The 19,409-nt window shown below is 43.7% G+C and overlaps 1 protein-coding gene across 1 annotated transcript in view; it reads left to right on the plus strand.

Annotated features, from left to right (window-relative positions):
- Nucleotides 1-19,409, plus strand: part of LOC311054795 (trinucleotide repeat-containing gene 6C protein-like) — a 107,096-nt gene that overhangs the window by 80,292 nt on the left and 7,395 nt on the right. The window contains exons 21-31 of the mRNA XM_084070799.1: nt 1,175-1,332; nt 2,484-2,567; nt 3,503-3,745; nt 6,171-6,359; nt 7,445-7,564; nt 8,101-8,184; nt 11,171-11,456; nt 13,744-13,914; nt 15,446-15,628; nt 16,521-16,670; nt 19,321-19,409. The exon at nt 19,321-19,409 is cut by the window's right edge and continues 22 nt beyond it. Coding sequence (XP_083926925.1) covers nt 1,175-1,332; nt 2,484-2,567; nt 3,503-3,745; nt 6,171-6,359; nt 7,445-7,564; nt 8,101-8,184; nt 11,171-11,456; nt 13,744-13,914; nt 15,446-15,628; nt 16,521-16,670; nt 19,321-19,409 — 1,757 coding nt within the window. The remainder of the gene's footprint in view (nt 1-1,174; nt 1,333-2,483; nt 2,568-3,502; nt 3,746-6,170; nt 6,360-7,444; nt 7,565-8,100; nt 8,185-11,170; nt 11,457-13,743; nt 13,915-15,445; nt 15,629-16,520; nt 16,671-19,320) is intronic.

Consider the following 19,409-nt stretch of genomic DNA (forward strand, 5'->3'; position numbering starts at 1 on the left):
ACCAAGGACACACACACACACACACTGTGTGGAGTAGAGATGTGACCACCCTGACCCCTGGTGGCAGTTTTAACACACTGCGTTTTGTTTCGGACAGTCTCCGAGAATAACAGTAGATTTTTCTTTTTTTCTTTATTCACCTGTTTCCTAGGTTGTGTGTTTTCCACTTCCTGTCAATTTCATTGGATATCATTGGTCATCTGACCAGTTTCATTGGGTTTCATTGGATCAAATTGACAGGAAGTGGAAAACACACATTCTAGGAAACAGGTGAATTACATCTTATAAATATGAGTACCCAAGTTGCTTGGTTTTGTTTTTTCAACATTGCAGCAACGTTCACAACAATAACAAAATAAATCCTTAAGAATAACACGCTGTAAGGTAAATGAATAGCTCAGTGTGTACATTAGTGATATAGCACACTTTGAGGTGCTGTGTGCGTGGCTTCTACTTCTAATGTGGGTATATATGCAGCATATGTATGCACGCGTACTAGATTTAACCCATTAAGACCTGAAGCCGATTCTACAAATGTCTTCTATCCCAACAGTTTTCTGAAAAACCTATGTTTTTCTATATCAACCTTTTCATGTCGAGGACCCCCAAAATTATATGTATTTGGCCGCCGGCCCCCATCTCAAAATGTTTTGTTCCAGGGACCCCCCCCCCCCAGAAGCAAAGAGTTGAGTTACAAATGTTCGCTTTAAAATAATATATATATATTCAATATGCACACATTTTCACGATTTTTTAAAAATAGCAGATATACAAGCTCGTAGCGCGGCACTCGGTGTCGCGCTATGAGCTTGTATATCTGCTATTTTTGAATAGCCAAATAGCCAAAGTGTAAAATAACGCTTTTTAGCTCAAATCAAAACATGACACAGATGCGTTCCAGGTCTCAATGGGTTAAATGTAAATAATGTGTATGTATCTGTTTGTATGTGCATTCATGTAAGCCTGTAGATCTGCAATTTGTGAAACATTTTTGAAGCCTTTTTTTATGAATTCATCTAAATCTGAAAAGTACCGTAACTAGTAACTAAAGCTGTCAAATACATGTAGTGTAGTACAAGATTTGCCTCTTGAGCAGTAATTGAAGTTAAAAGTATCAAGGCATGAAAATACTTAAGAAATGTAACATGCGATTGTTTTTTTTGCGTGGGTCCAGCAGTGAAACCTATGCAAGAAGGCTGGGGAGGAGGTGGAGAGGAGCAGCTCCAGTGGGACGCAGATGATGGAGACATGTGGAGCGGCACCTCCTCCTCCCAGGAGAACAACACCTCCTCTAACTCCTGGAGCAACGCCAACAAGAAGGTCCCGCAGAAGGTAGGGCTTCGTTGCTTTTGCACACACCCGTTCCACAAAATGTCCCACAAGGCAAAAAAGTGACGTACTTTCAACCAAAGAAGTTGTCCAGTTTTAGCTGAGTAGCGCAGCCTGAATCCCAAAAAACTAATTTCTCACCTGGGCCGGGGGGGGGGGGGGGGGGTCCCTCTCCTCTCGCCCTAGTGGTAGATGTTTGGTTTGCCATCCGGGAGAGAACCGGGTTCGAATCTAGGTTGACAACATTCTTGAGATGAAAATACATCGCTTTGTCGAGGAACAATATATGAATCCGCCTTTATTTAGAGACTGCCCTGTACCAGGGTATCGTTTGGCACGGTTTATTTGTGTAGAACATTTCAACAACAAGGCAATTCAATACGCTTTATGTAAACCATTAAGCACAAGAAACATGTTATAACGGGACATTTCAATTCAGTAAAAAAAAAGGTTAATCACTTACCTTCTTAATAGGACACGCCTATTCAGGACACGGAGACAAAAAACACAACGTAAAACAAAGGACATTTGATTAAAATTGTCACAGCAGCTTTAGAGACACACACAGCGGTACTTAACCCATTAAGACCTGGAACGCATCTGTGTAACCACTTTTACCATAACTTTCTACTTTGGCTATTCAAAAATAGCAGATCTACAAGCTCGAGCTTGTAGAGCTGCTGCACATCTTGAAAATGTGTGCAAATCTTTGAATATGTATATTTTTTTTAAGCAAACATTTTTTACTAAAATCTTTGCTTCTAGGGGGTCCCTGGAACAACATAGTTTGAGAGGGGTGTCCACAGCCAAATACATATATATTTTGGGGGTCCTTGACATGAAACAGTTTGAGAACCACAGATTATAGCAACATAGATTAAAAAAAAAAAAAGAACTGTTAGGATTTAGAAGACATCTGTAGAATCCCCAGAAGCAAAGATTGGAGTTACAAGTGAAAGATTTATACAGTATATTCAAAGATTTGCACAAATGTTCATGATTTTTCTTTCAAAAATAGCATCTACAAGCTCATAGCGCGGCACCGGTTAAAATGCGAAAATGATTGATGCTTTCCCAGTCTTAATGGATTAAACATGCATATGAACATGAACATGAACATGCACTCAAAGCTGATGTCTTTTTCCCCCTCACAGGTGAAGGTTCCAGGGAAGCAGCAGCAGGAGGAAGCCTGGATGATGAACCGTCTCATCAAACAGCTGACCGACATGGGCTTCCCTGTGAGTCCAAGCTCCTGACACACACACACGACACTATGCATCATTACAGATTCATATTTACATTATCACCTGACACACACACGACACTATGCATCATTACAGATTCATATTTACATCAGTGGTTCTCAAACTTTTTCATGTCAAGGACCCCCAAATTGACACTTATTAGCCCGCGGACCCCCATTTGAAAAGATATGCCAGGGACCCCAATAAGAGAAGGTTTTTACGGCTCTCTAGCAGTGATTCTCAACCATTTTAATTTCAAGGACCCCCAGTTTAACATGCAGTAGGGCTACGGACCCCCATTTAATGGCATGTATACCTCTGGGACCCCAATTCATATTGTATAATCAATGTTAATTTAACTCTGAGAGTGTACAAATGGAACCAAATGGACCCGTTAGGGTCCATTTGGTTCCATTTGTACACTCGCAGAGTTACACACCCATAAGGGTCCATTTGGTTCCTGTCCATCATTTAGCTGGGGACCCCCTGGAACCCCCTCAAGTACCCCTGGGGGTCCCCGGACCCCACTTTGAGAACCAATGATTTACATTACCACCTGACACACACACGACACTATGCATCATTACAGATTCATATTTACATTACCATAGTCTGTTTACTGGCTTGCCGCTCTAGAGGCACACACAACACTTTGTCTTTCTTTCCCAGCTCTTTTGTTGTATTATTAAGTTGTCAGGAATGCATAAAAGTTATGTTTACAAAAATAAAGAAAGGATGTTGATATTAAACACAACACGTACCATCAGACAGGACGCCATGTACCAAAAAAAACACCCAAAATTAGGGAGGAAATTCTGAAAATGATGTGTGAAAAAAATTATACAACAGGAGAAATATATTTGCCTAAAAAGAAAGTCTCTTCATTATGGTTGACTTGACGAGCGGTCCCTTCCGGTTTGTTCCTCCAGAGGGACCCAGCAGAGGATGCGTTGAAGAGCAACAACATGAATCTGGACGCGGCCATGAGCGCCCTGCTGGAGAAGAAGTCGGAGCTGGACAAGCGGGGCGGGGGGATGGGGGGGGGCATGGCCCCCCAACACGACTACAACAACAGCCTCATCAACAAGTCCATGGGCGGCTGCCCCCCACCACGACCCCCCCTCCTCTCTAAAGACCCCTCCACTGACCCCCGCTCACCCTTCATGGATAAGGTAATCACGTTCGACAATTTTTTTCCTCCTATTTTCTTCACTTTATTTTGGGTGTGTTCAGAAATACACTCTTGAGAAGCAGCTCCCAATTCAGGGTATTCTGGTTTTGACGTCATTAGTGTGCTCTGATAACAGTTATTTCCCGAACAGTCCGAGGAGATACTCATTAACTAGTCTCGCGAGCCACACTGTTGCCTCCCACAATTATCAAATGCTTCCGTCATTACAGTATGGAGCACGGAAAGCTCTGAAAATGATCAAGCGATAAAGCGGATGATGTGAAGCCTCCTCCCCCACTTCCGTTGCGTCTCTACAGTCACGCAAATATAGATCTAACATAAATCTAAATCATCGAAGCATATTATATAGCTTGCTGCTTAGTCAGAAATGGACATTTTAAAAATGTATGTAAAAATGTTTTTTTCAATATTGCTTTGTGAGCGGAAATGACGGAACAGATGACAGCTTCCTGCCTCGGATTTCGGGATGTGTAGTTCCAGACTATTCTATATAGCATTTGGAGATTGTGGAATAGTTGTCTGGCTTCGCGTAGCCTGAGAGAACGAGAGCAATCCATGGTCTCGAAGGGCGGATCCAAACCCAGGCGCCCGGAGCAAGGCGCGTCCTCCGATTGCTTCACCAATCTATGTCCCCGCCTCCCCTCCCCCCGCCCCCCTCCTACTCCCCTCCCCCCCTGGTCTGTGCAACATTGTAGAATACTGACGTCACCAAATTTGGAGCGACGCCCCTCTGCACTCTGATTGGTTAGGAGGTAACAAGGTTCACTCCCGCTCCGAGACCACAGTTCCTGGGATCTTCCCCCAGGCTTTTTTCTTTTGCAACAAAAAAAAAGCCATGGGTTTCCGAGGCTAGGCTTCGCGAGACTACTCATTAACTAAAGTTGCCATTTTCATCTGTTAAAATTCATCCAAATCATCCCGTGTATAAACATGATTATTACCTGTTGTGTTACATCTAGACACGTTGATTACTGTCTCTAGAGAACCAAACAAGCTGCAACCACATCACATTTTACACTGACTTCCCTCCTCCATTGTTCAGGCTTTCGCGACAACCCGGCTTTTCAGTCAAAGAGTGGTCAAAGTACGCACTGAGTGCCCTGGGAGTAGCCTGGTAAACCATCCTGGTGGCGGAATTCACAATTCCACATGCATTGTCTGCTAGAATACACATGGACGTGTGAATTCCACGACTGGGATGGTTTACCAGGCTACTCTGGGAGCACACCGCTCGCTCTGAACTTTAGAACGACCAGAGAGCACTCCACGGCCTCTTGTGGCTTAGCCTATAGAGCACAGAAGCCCTGATGACACTCGTTCCTCCCCTGCGTCGCAGAAGTCATTTCTCTATGGAGAATAACATTGGGTCATCTCAGAATCGTCTCATATATAAGAATTGTGGTCCAAAAACAAACAAACTGTCTCTGCGATATTGTCAGGGAGGTGGCTCTGTATCCTTTATGATAGTCAGTCACTCATATTTGATACAGTCTGTTTTGGGCGAAATTTAACTTATTCGGCGGAAGTAACATCAGCGTTTTCTCACCGTCAGTTCAGTTGATGCTTCATATCCATAAGAGTCAAACCGCCAAGGGTCATTTGTTTATTTTTGGAACACAGTCCTTATTTGACGCGATATTAAACAGACACGTCTGTGTATTCAGAATTCAGGGGGGGTAAAAAACGCGACCCCGGTAGGATGCGTAAATAAAATTACGTCAGACTTTCGGTGCTCTATTGATTTATTATTATGGTGCCTTTTCACATAGCCAAGATGCAGGCAGTATAGTAGAACATTTGAATGTGAAAACGTGCACCTATCTTGTGTGGCGGCAGCTTTGGCGTTTCCTAGTAAATCACTGCTCCGTCTAGCCCGATGACATTGACAAAGAGAAAGAGAGAGCGTTGAGTGAGGGAGCTTGGCAGAGTGTTGATTTTGACAGAAAAGTTTTGATTTAGTTTAAGTCATCTGAAATGTTTTAGTTCTTGTCTAGTTTTAGTCGACTAAATATCCTAAGATTATTGTCGACTAAATATCCTAAGATTATAGTGTGTATAAATGTATGTTGGCGGTGCCTTGATGGCATCGTAATAATGGGTGATTTACACTTGGTTGCATGCTGAAAATAGCCGATCTACAAGCAGCGCGACGCGTTGTGAGCTTGTAGATCTGCTATTTTATGTCTAGTTTTAGTCATCATAACTTTGTTTTTATTTAGTTTTTATTTAGTTTTCGTCAGTGAAAAAAGGTAGTCGACGAACATTTTTCGTCTTAGTTTTAGTCGACGAAATCAACACTGGAGAGAGAGCACTCTTACTGGTCGGCCTTCGTGGTCGAGCGAGCGTTGGGTTTTCAGTACTAAAGGCGTCTGTTCTCTCTGGGTCCTGGTGTCTGTGTGCTTCAGATGCAGGGTGGAATGTTTGGCAGCAGCAGCAGCAGCAGTGGAGCAGCGGCGGCGGCACAGGTCCGGCTCGCCATGCAGCACCAGCAGGCTGCACCTCCTCAGCCACCAGTGCCACCTCCTCACAGCTCCTCCTCCTCTCAGCCTAACCTACGCACCGCCTCGCAAGTGCCTCAGTTTCTCTCCCCTCAGGTAAACACACGCACGCACGCACGCACGCACGCACGCACGCACGCACGTACGCACGCACGCAAGCACACACGCACACGCACACACACACACACATACACACATGCGCGTGCACCAAGGGGCCAGCCTGACATATTTACAATGAGGCCAATACGGAAGAGAGACAGTTCATATAAATGGCCAGTAGGTGGCTGCAAGTGTCAGAAAGAATATTCTCTCATTGTAAGCGGATGGGTTTTTGACGAACTTTAGACTAGATTTTCTTAGCTTATTAAAAATGGTCATAAATACTATATGCTTCCAGTCGCTAAAGTCTCCTTTCAATCATCATGATATGCGTCTTGCTAAATTATGGTCCCATTTATTCTAAAATCGACGATACAGTAGGCTATGCTCCAGGAGGGGCGGGATGATTTGATTGACAACCTACACAACCAATAGCTTTCATTCCCCGCCCCCCGCTCTTGATTTTACAAGCTACCCAACCAATAGCATTCTTTGGGGATTGTTTTCCGGTTCCCTGGTCACATGTCTGGTCTCAAGCAATAGCGTTTGAGTTCCGGCGTGCCCAATGGTATATATGAAAGATGGCGGATTGCATGTTCCTGAACAATCGGCTTCATTTATGGTCTGTAGAAACCAATGGGTGACGTCACGTTCCCTTCGTCCATTTCTTTTTACGGTCTATGGCGTGCACGCATGCTCGCGCATGCACACGCACGCGCGCATGCACACACACCGCACACATAAGACATGGTATTAAATCGCTGTAAGCAGTTTAATACCATATTTGCACCTTTTGTAAGGGATTCCCACCCCCCCCCCTCCCATGTGTGAGGATAAGTTATAAATAAACTGTATTGTATCACCTCCTATGGGCATGTTTAAATCATTATCTGTTCACATTTTTGTCCAGCTGCATTTTCTATTTCAATAAATGCCTCTCATCGTTTTTTTTTCCTCCAAAACATACAGACAGTATTGTAAATGCGTTTACTGTTTGACCTGCTGCAGCTTCTGAACGAATCAAAGGCAAATAGGCGTCAGTTGGCAAAGCTTTTCTTTCTGTGTGACGTGTCCTCATGCAGGTTCAAGCACAGCTCTTACAGTTTGCAGCAAAAAACATTGGTCTGAATCCTGCACTTTTAACCTCACCAATAAACCCTCAACATATGACCCTCCTCAACCAACTGTACCAGCTGCAACTGGTGAGTTCTGTCTGTCTGTCTGTCTGTCTGTCTGTCTGTCTGTCTGTTAACCCATTAAGACCTGGAACGCATCTGTGTCACTTTTTGATTTGAGCTAAAGAGCATTATTTTACACTTTGGCTATTCAAAAATAGCAGATCTACAAGCTCATAGCACGGCACCGAGTGCCGCGCTACGAGCTTGTAGATCTGCTATTTTTGAAAAATCGGGAAAATGTGTGCAAATCTTTGAATATGTGTTATTTTAAAGCGAACATGTGTAACTCAAATCTTTGCTTCTGGGGGGGTCCCTGGAACAAAATATTTTGAGATGGGGGTCGACGGCCAAATACAAATAATTTTGGGGGCCCTTGACATGAAAAAGTTAGAGCACCACTGATATAGAAACATACGTTTTTTTTCAGAATACTGTTGGGATTTAGAAGACATTTGTAGAATCGGCTTCAGGTCTTAATGGGTTAAATTGACCACTTAGCGACTTGCCTTGACTCCAGTGATTTTCATGTAATTTCCTAATGCTTGTGTTTGTCTTGGCAGGCGTACCAGCGTTTACAGATTCAGCAGCAGGTGTTGCAGGCGCAGCGCAACGTTTCTGGCCCCATTCGACAACAAGAGCAGCAAGTGAGTGTCCCTCGTGTCCTCACGGTGCTGCATGCCGAAAATGGCAGATCTGCAAGCTACAATTGATCTACATACAAGCTCACGACGCACCACAATGCGACGCGTTGTAGATCTGCTATTTCCAGCATGCGACTCCGTTGTAGGGGAAAGTATAAAAGGTCATCCATACCAAGCGTGGTAGCCATGTACTGCAACGATAATAATCAGGGGTGGACATACATAACTGGTGCGCAAGTGCGCATGCGCACCCAAAATAAATAATGCGCACCACATCAGACGACGCGAGGCGCTTTTGCGTACCAACAGCTGGGACAGGAATTTCCAAGCTTTTGTTTTTTAGCAAAACTAAAAAATAAAAGCCTGGAGATCGAGGCTAGGAATTTACTTCCTGAAGCCACACTCACACACTCACGGTAAAGCACGCGTCGGCCCTATGTGTACAGCCATTAGGCGCAGGGGAAGGGGACGCATGCTGCACGCGCTTGTGTGATTGTTGCCTCGCGTCGCCTCGCATCGCTGCGTGCACGCAGCCAGCAGCGGCTGTTAGAGGCACTCGTCGCAGATGATGAACGCACCGTAACGGTGCAAAAATATGCCGTGAACGTCCAAATCTGGCGGATAAAAGCAGTGCAGCACAGGGCACCAACCTTGGGGGCTTCTCCTAACAGCGTGTGAGAAAAAAAAAACGGCGAAAATCGGCGGAATTTGGAAGCAGAAACGGGACGGGACCATTTATTTGGTGCGCACCAAGTCACATCTCCAGGTGCTCTTCTGAGTACTAGACCTAAAAAGTTATGTGCACCCCTGATAATATTGCGCGCGTCCACACCACAGTACGCTGATGAGCGATAATGTTCTGTAAACAGTGGCACCAATTGACATGCCGTGCAGTCCAGCTGTGTCAGAACCCACACACAGAGGCAGAGAGCGTGAGACAAAGAAAAGAGAGAGATGTCTCTGCCTCCGTGGTGGTGAAAAACACATGGAATATGCTATATGGATCATCGGATTGTGATTATTAATTATATGCAGGTGAGATAGTCGTTGGCTACCTGAGGTAATGCCAGCTAGCCTACCACTGATTCCAAGCGTTTGTGAGACCAATTGGATTCCAGATTTTGATTGGCTGTCTTTGTTTCTGTTTTTTTTCATCAAATCACTCTGAATGTCTGAAAGTGATCCAGGCCATACTGCTCACCACTCTCGTTCTTATTGTTATAGGCCTGGTGTGGACTTTCCCATCCAATTGAGTTAGAACCATTTTAAATATCACACGTTTATAGATATCATTCTTGGTGGGGACCACCAAGGACTTAATAATGGGCACACGAGAGAGGTAACACACATAATTTCACTTCCTACATGAAAGCCCCTTTTTTAGGTGTATTTTATTTTAATTGATTCTTGCAACAGGGGGACAGGGAGAAGCAAGTGCTTATCGAGACCCTACCCCCTGACTCAGATTGCATACATTCATAAACAGTATTTTCAGCGCACTTCAAACATACAACAAAACACTGATTTGACACGGAAGATGGAACCAGATAGAACCTTCGTCGCAGACACGGTACTTGTTCAATACCGCCAGTGGTGTAAAGTAACTAAGTACATTTACTCAAGTACTGTACTTAAGTACAATTTTGAGGTACTTTTACTTTACTGGAGTATTTCCAATTGTCTATACTTTTACTTCTACTCCCCTACATCTCAGAGGCAAATATTGTACTTTTTTACTCCACTACAATTATTTGAATACTTTAGTTACTAGTTACTTTGCCGATATAAATGATTACATTATAAAACATACATTAACCACTTTAGCCCTATTGTATACATAGGCTATGTGAAAATAGCCGATCTACAAGCTCACGTGAGCTTGTAGATCGGCTATTTTCCAACATTTTAGTACTTTTACTTTTGCTATTTCAAGTACATTTTGAAACCAATACTTTTATACTTTTACTCAAGTAACATTTTTGAATTCCGGACTTTTTACTCGTAACAGAGCACTTCTACATTGCAGTGTTGATACTTTCACTTTTAAGTAAAAAAATCACACCCTGTGTGAAGGAAGCGGTGCCTTTGGGGCGGGGCTTAACTCATTTCAGTTCGTCCCTATTGGTGGTCTGAGTCCACGTACCAAATTGTTAGTTGGTAGCATGCTGCAAACTGGAATGATGGCTGTTTAACGCCCAGCCAATGGGCAGACAGAGGGGGCGGGGCTTAAGTAATTACAGTTCGTCCCTATTGGTGGTTTGAGGCCATGTACAAAATTTGAACTCCGTAGCATGCTGCGCACTTGAGTTATGGCTGTTTGAAGGCCAGCCAATGGGAAGACAGAGGGGGCGGGGCTTCAGCAATTCATGCTGGTCCCTATTGGTGGTTTAAGTCCACATACCAAATGTGGACTTGGTGGCATGCTGCAAACTGGAGTTATAGCTGTTTAAAATCCCGTGCTCATCCCGTGCTTCCACGGACATAATGTGCTCATCCCGTGCTTCCACGGACATAACATACGCTGGGGGTCCCTGGACCCCTCTTTGATAACTTCAGCAATTCATGCTCGTCCCTATTGGTGGTCTAAGTCCACATACCAAATTTGGCCTTGGTGGCATGCTGCACACTGGAGTTATAGCTGTTTAAAATCCCGTGCTCATCCCGTGCTTCCACGGACATAACATACGCTGGGGGTCCCTGCACCCCTCTTTGATAAGCAGTGGCACGTGTGGCCAATAAGAGGAGAGATGGCATGTGTGTGTGTGTGTGTGTGTGTGTGTGTGTGTGTGTGTGTGTGTGTGTGTGTGTGTGTGCGTGTGTTTGTATGTGTTGCTTCTTTGCCGTGCTCATCCCGTGCTGATACGGACGGACGGACGGACGGACGGACATACGGACAAAGTCAAGTGTAGAGCGGTTGGCACCGCTAAAAAAACCTTTGAGTACTTTTTTTCCACCACCAACTGAACATACCGCCCTCTTGTGTCCGCAGGTTGCACGTACAATCAATAACATGCAGCAGCAGATCCAGCAGCACCAGCGGCAGCTGGCCCAGGCCCTGCTGATGAAGCATCAGCAGCAGCAGCCTCCGCTGGGGGGGTCGCACGCTGGCGGCCTGCACCCCAGCCAGGCCAAATCAGTCCTGGACTCCTCCTCCTCCTCCTTCCCAGGACACCCCCACCCCCAGGCCCCCGGCGGCGGCGGCCTCCCCCCCCTCGATCTGCAGACCAAAGAGCAGCAGTCTTCACCCAACGCTTACAGCCCCTACTCCAATCTCTGTGAGTAGTGCTGCTGGCACTGGCCTTAACCCTTTGTTTAATACCTGAAGAAGCATCTGCCGTGTCACTTTTTGATTTGAGCTAAAAAAGCATTATTTTACACTTTGGCTATTCAAAAAAATAGCAGATCTACAAGCTCGTAGAGTGCCGCTCTACGAGCTTGTAGATCTGCTATTTTTTGAAAAATCGCGAAAAAGTGTGCAAATCTTTTAACACATCGGGTGCCAGCATTTTTTCATAACAACTTACCGTGGGTGCCAGCATTCTCCCCATTGACTGCGCTTTGCTGTTTAAAGCTTTAGACTCCGCGACGAGCAAATCCACGTAAAAAAAAGCATCCATTCATGTTGAGCGATGACCCTGGCTACATCCTGGATCGATAACATTTCACTCGCAAGTTACAACGGGGGGGGGGATCGCGCATCGCGCATGACCGGTTTATAGGCGTTTTAAAGAAGGAAATAGACAGGAAGCGGATGGAAGCCATGTTTTTGTTTCCGGTGATCTATCTGGCCCTTCCTTCTCAAGATCACAATGGGTACTCCCAGAGCTGCTCTAGCTCCGCCCGTGTGGAGAAAAACGAAAAAAATAAAAAGACTGAAAACACGGTTCAGACCGTGAGCGGCACCAGAGCGCTACTATGTGAAAACACGGTCCAGACCGTGATCGGCACCCGATGTGTTAATATATATTGTTTTAACGTGATTTTTTTTTACTCGAATCTTTGCTTCCGGGGGTCCCTGGAACATATATTTTTAGATGGGGGTCCGTGGCCAAATATATGTCATTTTGGGGGTCCTTGACATGGAAAAAAGAGCCACTGATATTGTGGCGACATAAGTTTTTTCAAAACAACTGTTGAATCCCCCAGAAGCAAAGATTTGGGTTACAAATGTTCGCTTTTGTAACTCAAATCTCAACATTTGCAAAAAAAATAACGATTTTTCAAAAATAGCAGATCTACAAGCTCATAGCGCGGCACTCGGTGCCGCGCTATGAGCTTGTATATCTGCTATTTTTGAATAGCCAAAGTGTAAAATGATGCTTTTTTTAGCTCAAATGAAAACGTGACACAGATGCGTTCCAGGTCTAAATGGGTTAAAATAAAAACGTATTTGAATGAATACAAGGTTATTTTAAAGCCATACTTTTTCATCAATTTCATCATCATTGCTCAAATTAACTCTTACGGGTCTGTAGAGTTGAATTGACAGTGAGGATTGTACAATGTAAATTGGTGTCCCAGAGATAAGAAATCATATCAAATGGGGGTCTTTGGCCTAATGCATATAAAACTGCAGCTCCTTGAAATTCAAAAAGGTTGAGAATCACTGACCTATTTCAAACCTGACGTCAACAATCAATTTTTAAAGATCACTTTTTTAAACAAATAATGAAAATTGTAACCTCATGGACACATTTGCGTTGAGGTTTTTGGATCAGATCCAGCACGTCTGGCTTCTGGTGCAACATTCACCTACTTGTAATGTGCATGGTCTTGGAACAATTCCTATTTACCAGAGCAGAACTGTGTGTATCGGTTCTGATCTTGCAAATGAAAGTTGTTCCTAGTACTTCCAAGTTTAACCCTGCTTGTTGTTTACATGTTCTACCAGCAGAGGGCAATAGAGGTTCAAGCACAAGTATGTGTCAAAAAAAAGCTGGACATTTTCCTTTTTTCCAGAAGACATAAAAACCCTACAATGTTAGCTTCAAATGTTGGGTTACTTAGGTCCTAAAACATTGGAAGATTTGGAACATTGGAAGAGACAAAACGAACAATAATCAGCAAGACTGATGGCAACACAAACACACACACACACACACACACACACACATCTAGGGGGAATCCCAGCACCTTCTGCCTCTGTAATAATCCACTATGAATGATAAAAACTAAACTGACTAATGTGTCTCATCATTAAAGAACAAAATAAAAATAAATTGTTTAATTTATTTGTATTGTGTTCTTTAATAATGAGACCAGTGCACATGTTGTTTATCCTGTATGAGTTCACTCCCCTGATTGAAAGAAATTGGCATCACGCCCTGATTTTCTTTGCTTCTGTTTACTAAAGAGCTGGAGAGACGGGGAGACCCCTGCTTCTGAACAATCACTCCATAGCAATGATTACCATCAGAATATAGAGCTATTTAACACTTCCTTTTTTTTTTTCTTTCACTTTAAGACGAAGCTGTAGTAGTATCACATGTATCTTGTGCTGAGAAAACAAAACCATGTGACTTAACACATTTATCTCTGTGGTTGTGTTCTGCTCTCTCTCAGCCGGGCTGAACCCCAACATGAATGTAAACTGTATGGAGGTGGGGGGTCTGTCCATGAAGGAGCCCCCCCAGCCCCCCCAGTCCCGCCTGTCCCAGTGGACCCACCCCAACTCCATGGACAGCCTGTCTGGAAGCTCCTCCCCTCTGGACGCCAACATACAGACCAAACACGGTAAGCTCCTCCCCTCTGGAGGCCAACATACAGACCAAACACGGTAAGCTCCTCCCCTCTGGAGGCCAACGTACAGACCAAACACGGTAAGCTCCTCCCCTCTGGACGCCACAGACCAAACACAGTAAGCTCCTCCCCTCTGGAGGCCAACATACAGACCAAACACGGTAAGCTCCTCCCCTCTACACGCCACAGACCAAACACAGTAAGCTCCTCCCCTCTGGAGGCCAACGTACAGACCAAACACGGTAAGCTCCTCCCCTCTGGAGCACTGGCGTAGCGTGGACTCTAACGTTGACCGGGCAGGATCTGTATCCCCCCCCCCCTGCGTTGCGGGACTCATACGCACGCATTAACAACACACTCTACCATCCTTCAGTGGTGGAAAATAGTGATGGGAAAAACAGTTCATTTCGGTGAACGAACGAGTCTCGTTCAGTTCACAGCAAAGACTCGTTCAAATGATTTGTTCACGTTCTCGTTCAGTAGCGCTTGCGGTCCCGGCAACTGCATGAAACTGTGTGCATCTGATCCCACTGACATGACTGCACAGTCTGCACAGAAACACAGCACTGTCATTCACAATCTAATCGCACCATCTTATTTGTAATATAATGTGTAGAAGTAATACATTACTGCAATATATAATGTAAAGTTATTTTTATTTGTCGATCATTATTTATATAATAATTGTATACAAAGCAGCCCAAGTCAGTACCTACTATTAACTTCATGAATAGTAGCTGTAGCATACTATTTGCATCTTCTACTCAAACTAAAACGTGTTAATTGACCTATCTGTCCTTTGTCTAGGACCATGCATATTTATTTCTTTTGATACTTAAATGTGGTGCTAACACTATCTGTCTTTTGTCCAGGAACAACAGTAGGCTACCTTTATTTCAATTCAAATTGCAATACGCATGCATGTCTATACTGGAGAACTCTACAGCACAGCTTCCTGTCTGTCTGATGGTCTGTCTGTCGCGGGAGGAATAACAGCCCGCCCGTCGTGTGTGCGGTGTGCGGGGGAGGGGGAGGGGGGCATGAACGAAAGCGTGAACGCAACAGTTTCGAGTCATGAACGTATTCGTTCACGCTCACGGCAAAGAACTAGTTCTTATGAACGGATCGATCATGACCGACACATCACTAGTGGAAAACGTACTCAAATGTTTGACTGAAGTAAAAAGCAGCAACACTGCAATGTAGAAATAGCCTACTCTACTCCAGGATCCATTCTCTTTTGGACTCCTTCTTAGGACATGATCTGACAATAGCCTATGCCTCCTGCAGACTACGATACAGGTTACACTTTGTCCATTGTTATGCAGGAGACGGCAGCTTTAGCTTTTGTAAAAGGTGCGAATGGGGCAGCCAAGGTAAAACATTTTGAGACACCGGCTGCATAATCACAGATAAGTCAAATCATCCATCTGCTGTGTGAACACATAGAGGCTCCCAAAAACAGAGTGATCACATCTGTTATTTTTTTGCTGTTTTTAACCTTGTTTTGTGTGTCCTCTTCTAGGTGCCAACTTGGGGCCCCCGGGCAAGCCTCCCCAGATGGAGGACGCGTACAGCCCCTACAACCTGATGTCCAGCTCAGAGTCCCCCACCAGCCCCCTGCTGGCCCCTGACAGCTGGGGGCCCCAGCAGGGCAAGAACAACAACGACAAGATGGCCAACGGGACCAACATCAACTGGCCACCAGGTCAGCCTTTGATTCATCTCTCAAGAAACACAGATTCTGCGGGGGGGGCAACTATATATTTTTTTTAACCAAATAGGTTCCCAGATTGACCTGTGATTCCAGGCTCACTTCCTCATGGGATTGGGCAGCGTTGAAGTGAAATAGTGGATAGAATTAGAGATGCAACACTGATTTAATCGATTATAAAACAATAATAAATGATCAATAGTTAATCAATTAATCAATCATATTGCAGTCGGGCAGAAACCTCTTATCTCCATATTTTAACTTTTTTGTGTTTTTTCATGAAACTAATGCCCTACTTGATCATACAGCAGCGTCACACAAAAGCATAAAAAATAGCAGATCTACAAGCTAGTCGCGCCACGGTTTAGAGCTTGTCGATCTGCTATTTTTTAATTTTTGAATGGTAACCGTTTTGGACATATAAGGTTTCCACCCGACAGAGACAATATTGTTTCGTCTTCTGTTGATTCTACAAATGTCTTCTAAATCCTAACAGTTTTTTGAAAAAACGTATGTTGTAATATCAGTGGTGCAAAGATTATATAAAAAAAGAAAACTAGAAAATAAAGAGAAAATAATCTGTTTGAAGGAGTCTGTAATAGTTATTTGTATAAAAAAAGAAGAGGAAAAATAAGAAAAGCCTGTTCTGATGATATAAAACCAGTGGTTCTCAAAGTGGGGTCCGGGGACCCACAAGGGTCCTTGAGGGGATTCTAGCGGATCGCCAGCAAAATAAGGAGGAACAGCTATACACTTAAACACTAATTTATACTTATACTAGACTATTAAAAAAAATAGCCGATCCACAAGCTCATAGCGCGTTGTAGATCGACCAATCTAACCCAGTTTGTCTGTGCTGTGTGTGTTATTTTTTTCTGTCTTGTAGAGTTCTGTCCCGGCGTGCCCTGGAAGGGCCTCCAGAGCATTGACCCAGAGACGGACCCTAACGCCACGCCCGGCAGCGTCCCCAGCGGTCCCACCATCAACACCAACATCCAGGACGTCAACCGCTACCTGATGCGTGACCGCAGCGGAGGTGAGGACCGCCGGGGGTCAAAGGTCCAGGGGTGGTAGGGGTGGGTGTAGGCCTGTCACAATTATTACATTATTACATAATCGCCTAATCGCAATTATTTGAGATAATCGCAGTTATTTTTGCATAATCGTCATAATCGTTTCCGTGTAATATATTTTTTTTTTTCAGAAACAGTAGAAATAGCAGATCTACAAGCTCACAGCGCGTCGCGATGCGACGCGCTGTGAGCTTGTAGATCGGCTATTTCCACTGGATATTAAATATGCTGTATTTGGGCCATAATACAAGGTCATTTTAGATTGTTCGTACATTATTGATTTTAATTATTGGTATCAGTCATTGTCAGTCATTTCTTTGTGTATTTACGTTTTTTTTTAACGTTATTTTTATTTACGTTTTATCTGCCCCGTGCAACTTTCGTTTAATGAGGCCTAAAAGCCACACAATGAAATCGTTCGTCGCAATTATCTGTTAATTAATCGTCAAATATAAAATGTCATAATGGTGACAGGTGGGTGGTTTGGGATGGAGGCACCCAGGCTCATAACGACTCGTAATGTTTCGCAGAAAAGCTTTCAGGTGGACTGCTAGAGCGTTTTATTCTGATGTGTAGAGAATCGCTACCGTACACATCCAAAGTATTATTTCACTGGCAGCCTTTCAACAACGTCAGAGGAAATTTAATTATAAAATAAACGGTCTTCTGTTTTTTTCACCTCATTTTGCAGACAGTTTTTTGTTCATTTAAATACAATATAATTTGTTGGGCAATATTGTGCAGCTCCAATTTGAATATCGTCTCAATCGGGTGGAAACCTCATGTGTCAAACTGTTACTTTTCAGGATTCAAATTCAAAAGTAGCAGATCTACAAGCTCAAAATACGTCGCTTCGCGCTGCGTTTCGAGCTTGTATATCTGCTACTTTTGATGCTTTTGTGTGACGGTTTAGTGACGATCAAGTAAGGCATTAATTAACAGTTAAGATATGGGGATAAAAGGTTTCTGCCCGACAGCGACGATATTCTGGATTGTTCGTGTACCGCACAGGCTGATCTATGGCACACGACACCGTCGTGCGGCACAGTATGAATCGGGCTTAAAGGGATAGTTCACCCCCAAAATGACATTTATTTTTGTCACCCCATTGAGACTTTCATTCATGGATATTTTTGACTAATCGATTGAAAAAAGTACTTTTTTTTGGGGGGTGAACTATCCCTCTAACACAGATTCCGCCCTTCCTATTTCTGTGTCGTTGTCATTTCACCTGCTAAACCGCTTCTTTGTTCATGACGTCACGCGTTTGATGCTCAACCCCTCTGTTTCTTTGTCTGATTATTTCTTGACGTTTTTTTGAGTGGTGCCAACCACTCCTATATCTGACTTTGTCCGTGTGTCCGTATGTATGTATGTATGTATGTATGTCTGTCTGTCCAATAAACAAACATTGATGACAACATCAATGCGGGGGTCAATACGGGGCTCATCAAAGGCACCACTCACCTCACACAGGGTGTGATTTTTTTGTTGTCATCACTGGTATTGCTTCTCTTACTTTACACTCTGCTCTTTTCCTTTAATGTTCCTTACACACCGGGAGCGGGACGGAAACACCATCTGAATATTTCAGTATTACTATTGTGGTGACAGATCGATACCTTTATTGATCCCGCGGGGGAAAGTCAGGCAACCAGCGACGGCACTAAGGCTACGCGATATTAGGAAAAGGATTGCGATAATCAACAACGTTGTTGAACACCTCGATAACGACATGACTCACGAAAAGTTTTTTAAAAAATGCAGTATATAGTTTTAATGTCTTTCTGCTTCAGTGTGATTACTGTAAACTGAATAAATATTAATTCAAGAAGTTAAAACTGATATCTATAGCCTAACAAAAGGCAATATAATGCCTCTGAACTTTGACTCTCAGTCGCACTATTGCCCATAGCCTAAATGCATTAATAATGTTAACACTGGAACGCATCTGTGTCACTTTAGATTTCTTTGGCTATTCAAAAATAGCAGATGTACAAGCTCATAGCGCGGCACCAAGTGCCGTGCTATGAGCTTGTAGATCTGCTATTTTTGAAAAATCTTGATTTTTTTTTTTTTTTTTTTCCAAAAAATTGTTAGGATTTAGATTTTTTAAGAATCGCCTCAGGTCTTAAGCCTGACATTCAGGATGGAAAATAAAATTGTCCTTTTGGTTTTGCGGAGTACTAGAAGTGCTTTGATATCAACAGAAAACGTTCAGTTGGACACACAGACAGACAGACAGACAGACAGACAGACAGACAGACAGACAGACAGCAAAGCAAGCTGGCACTGATTGTCTTTGAAGTGGAATATGCATACAGGCACTCAACGAGCCATCAATGATGTCACATGACTCATTCATACAGGTTCATGTTTGTTTGTTTTTCGCGCTGAAAATCAAAAAAAACAATTCTGTCTCTTTAGCGCGTCGTGATATTATTCGTGTTCATTGTGGACGTATTCACGACACAAACAGCCCTTAAAATGAATGTGAATCAATCATGAATTGAATACTTCCGGTGTATAAGGACCTTTCTGCTCTCTTCATTCTTTGTTTTGTTCCTTTTTGTTTCTTTCTTTCGTTCTGTGTCTGCCGTGCCTGCCTCATAGGCTCCTCCCCCTCATCGTCACAGAACGAGGCACTGCCTCCTGACTCTGATTGGCCAGTCAGTGCCTACTCTAGCTCGTTCAGTCTGTCG

The sequence above is a fragment of the Gymnoscopelus microlampas genome (genome assembly GCF_963454915.1).
Source record: "Gymnoscopelus microlampas genome assembly, chromosome: 11".
NCBI classification, from domain to species: domain Eukaryota; kingdom Metazoa; phylum Chordata; class Actinopteri; order Myctophiformes; family Myctophidae; genus Gymnoscopelus; species Gymnoscopelus microlampas.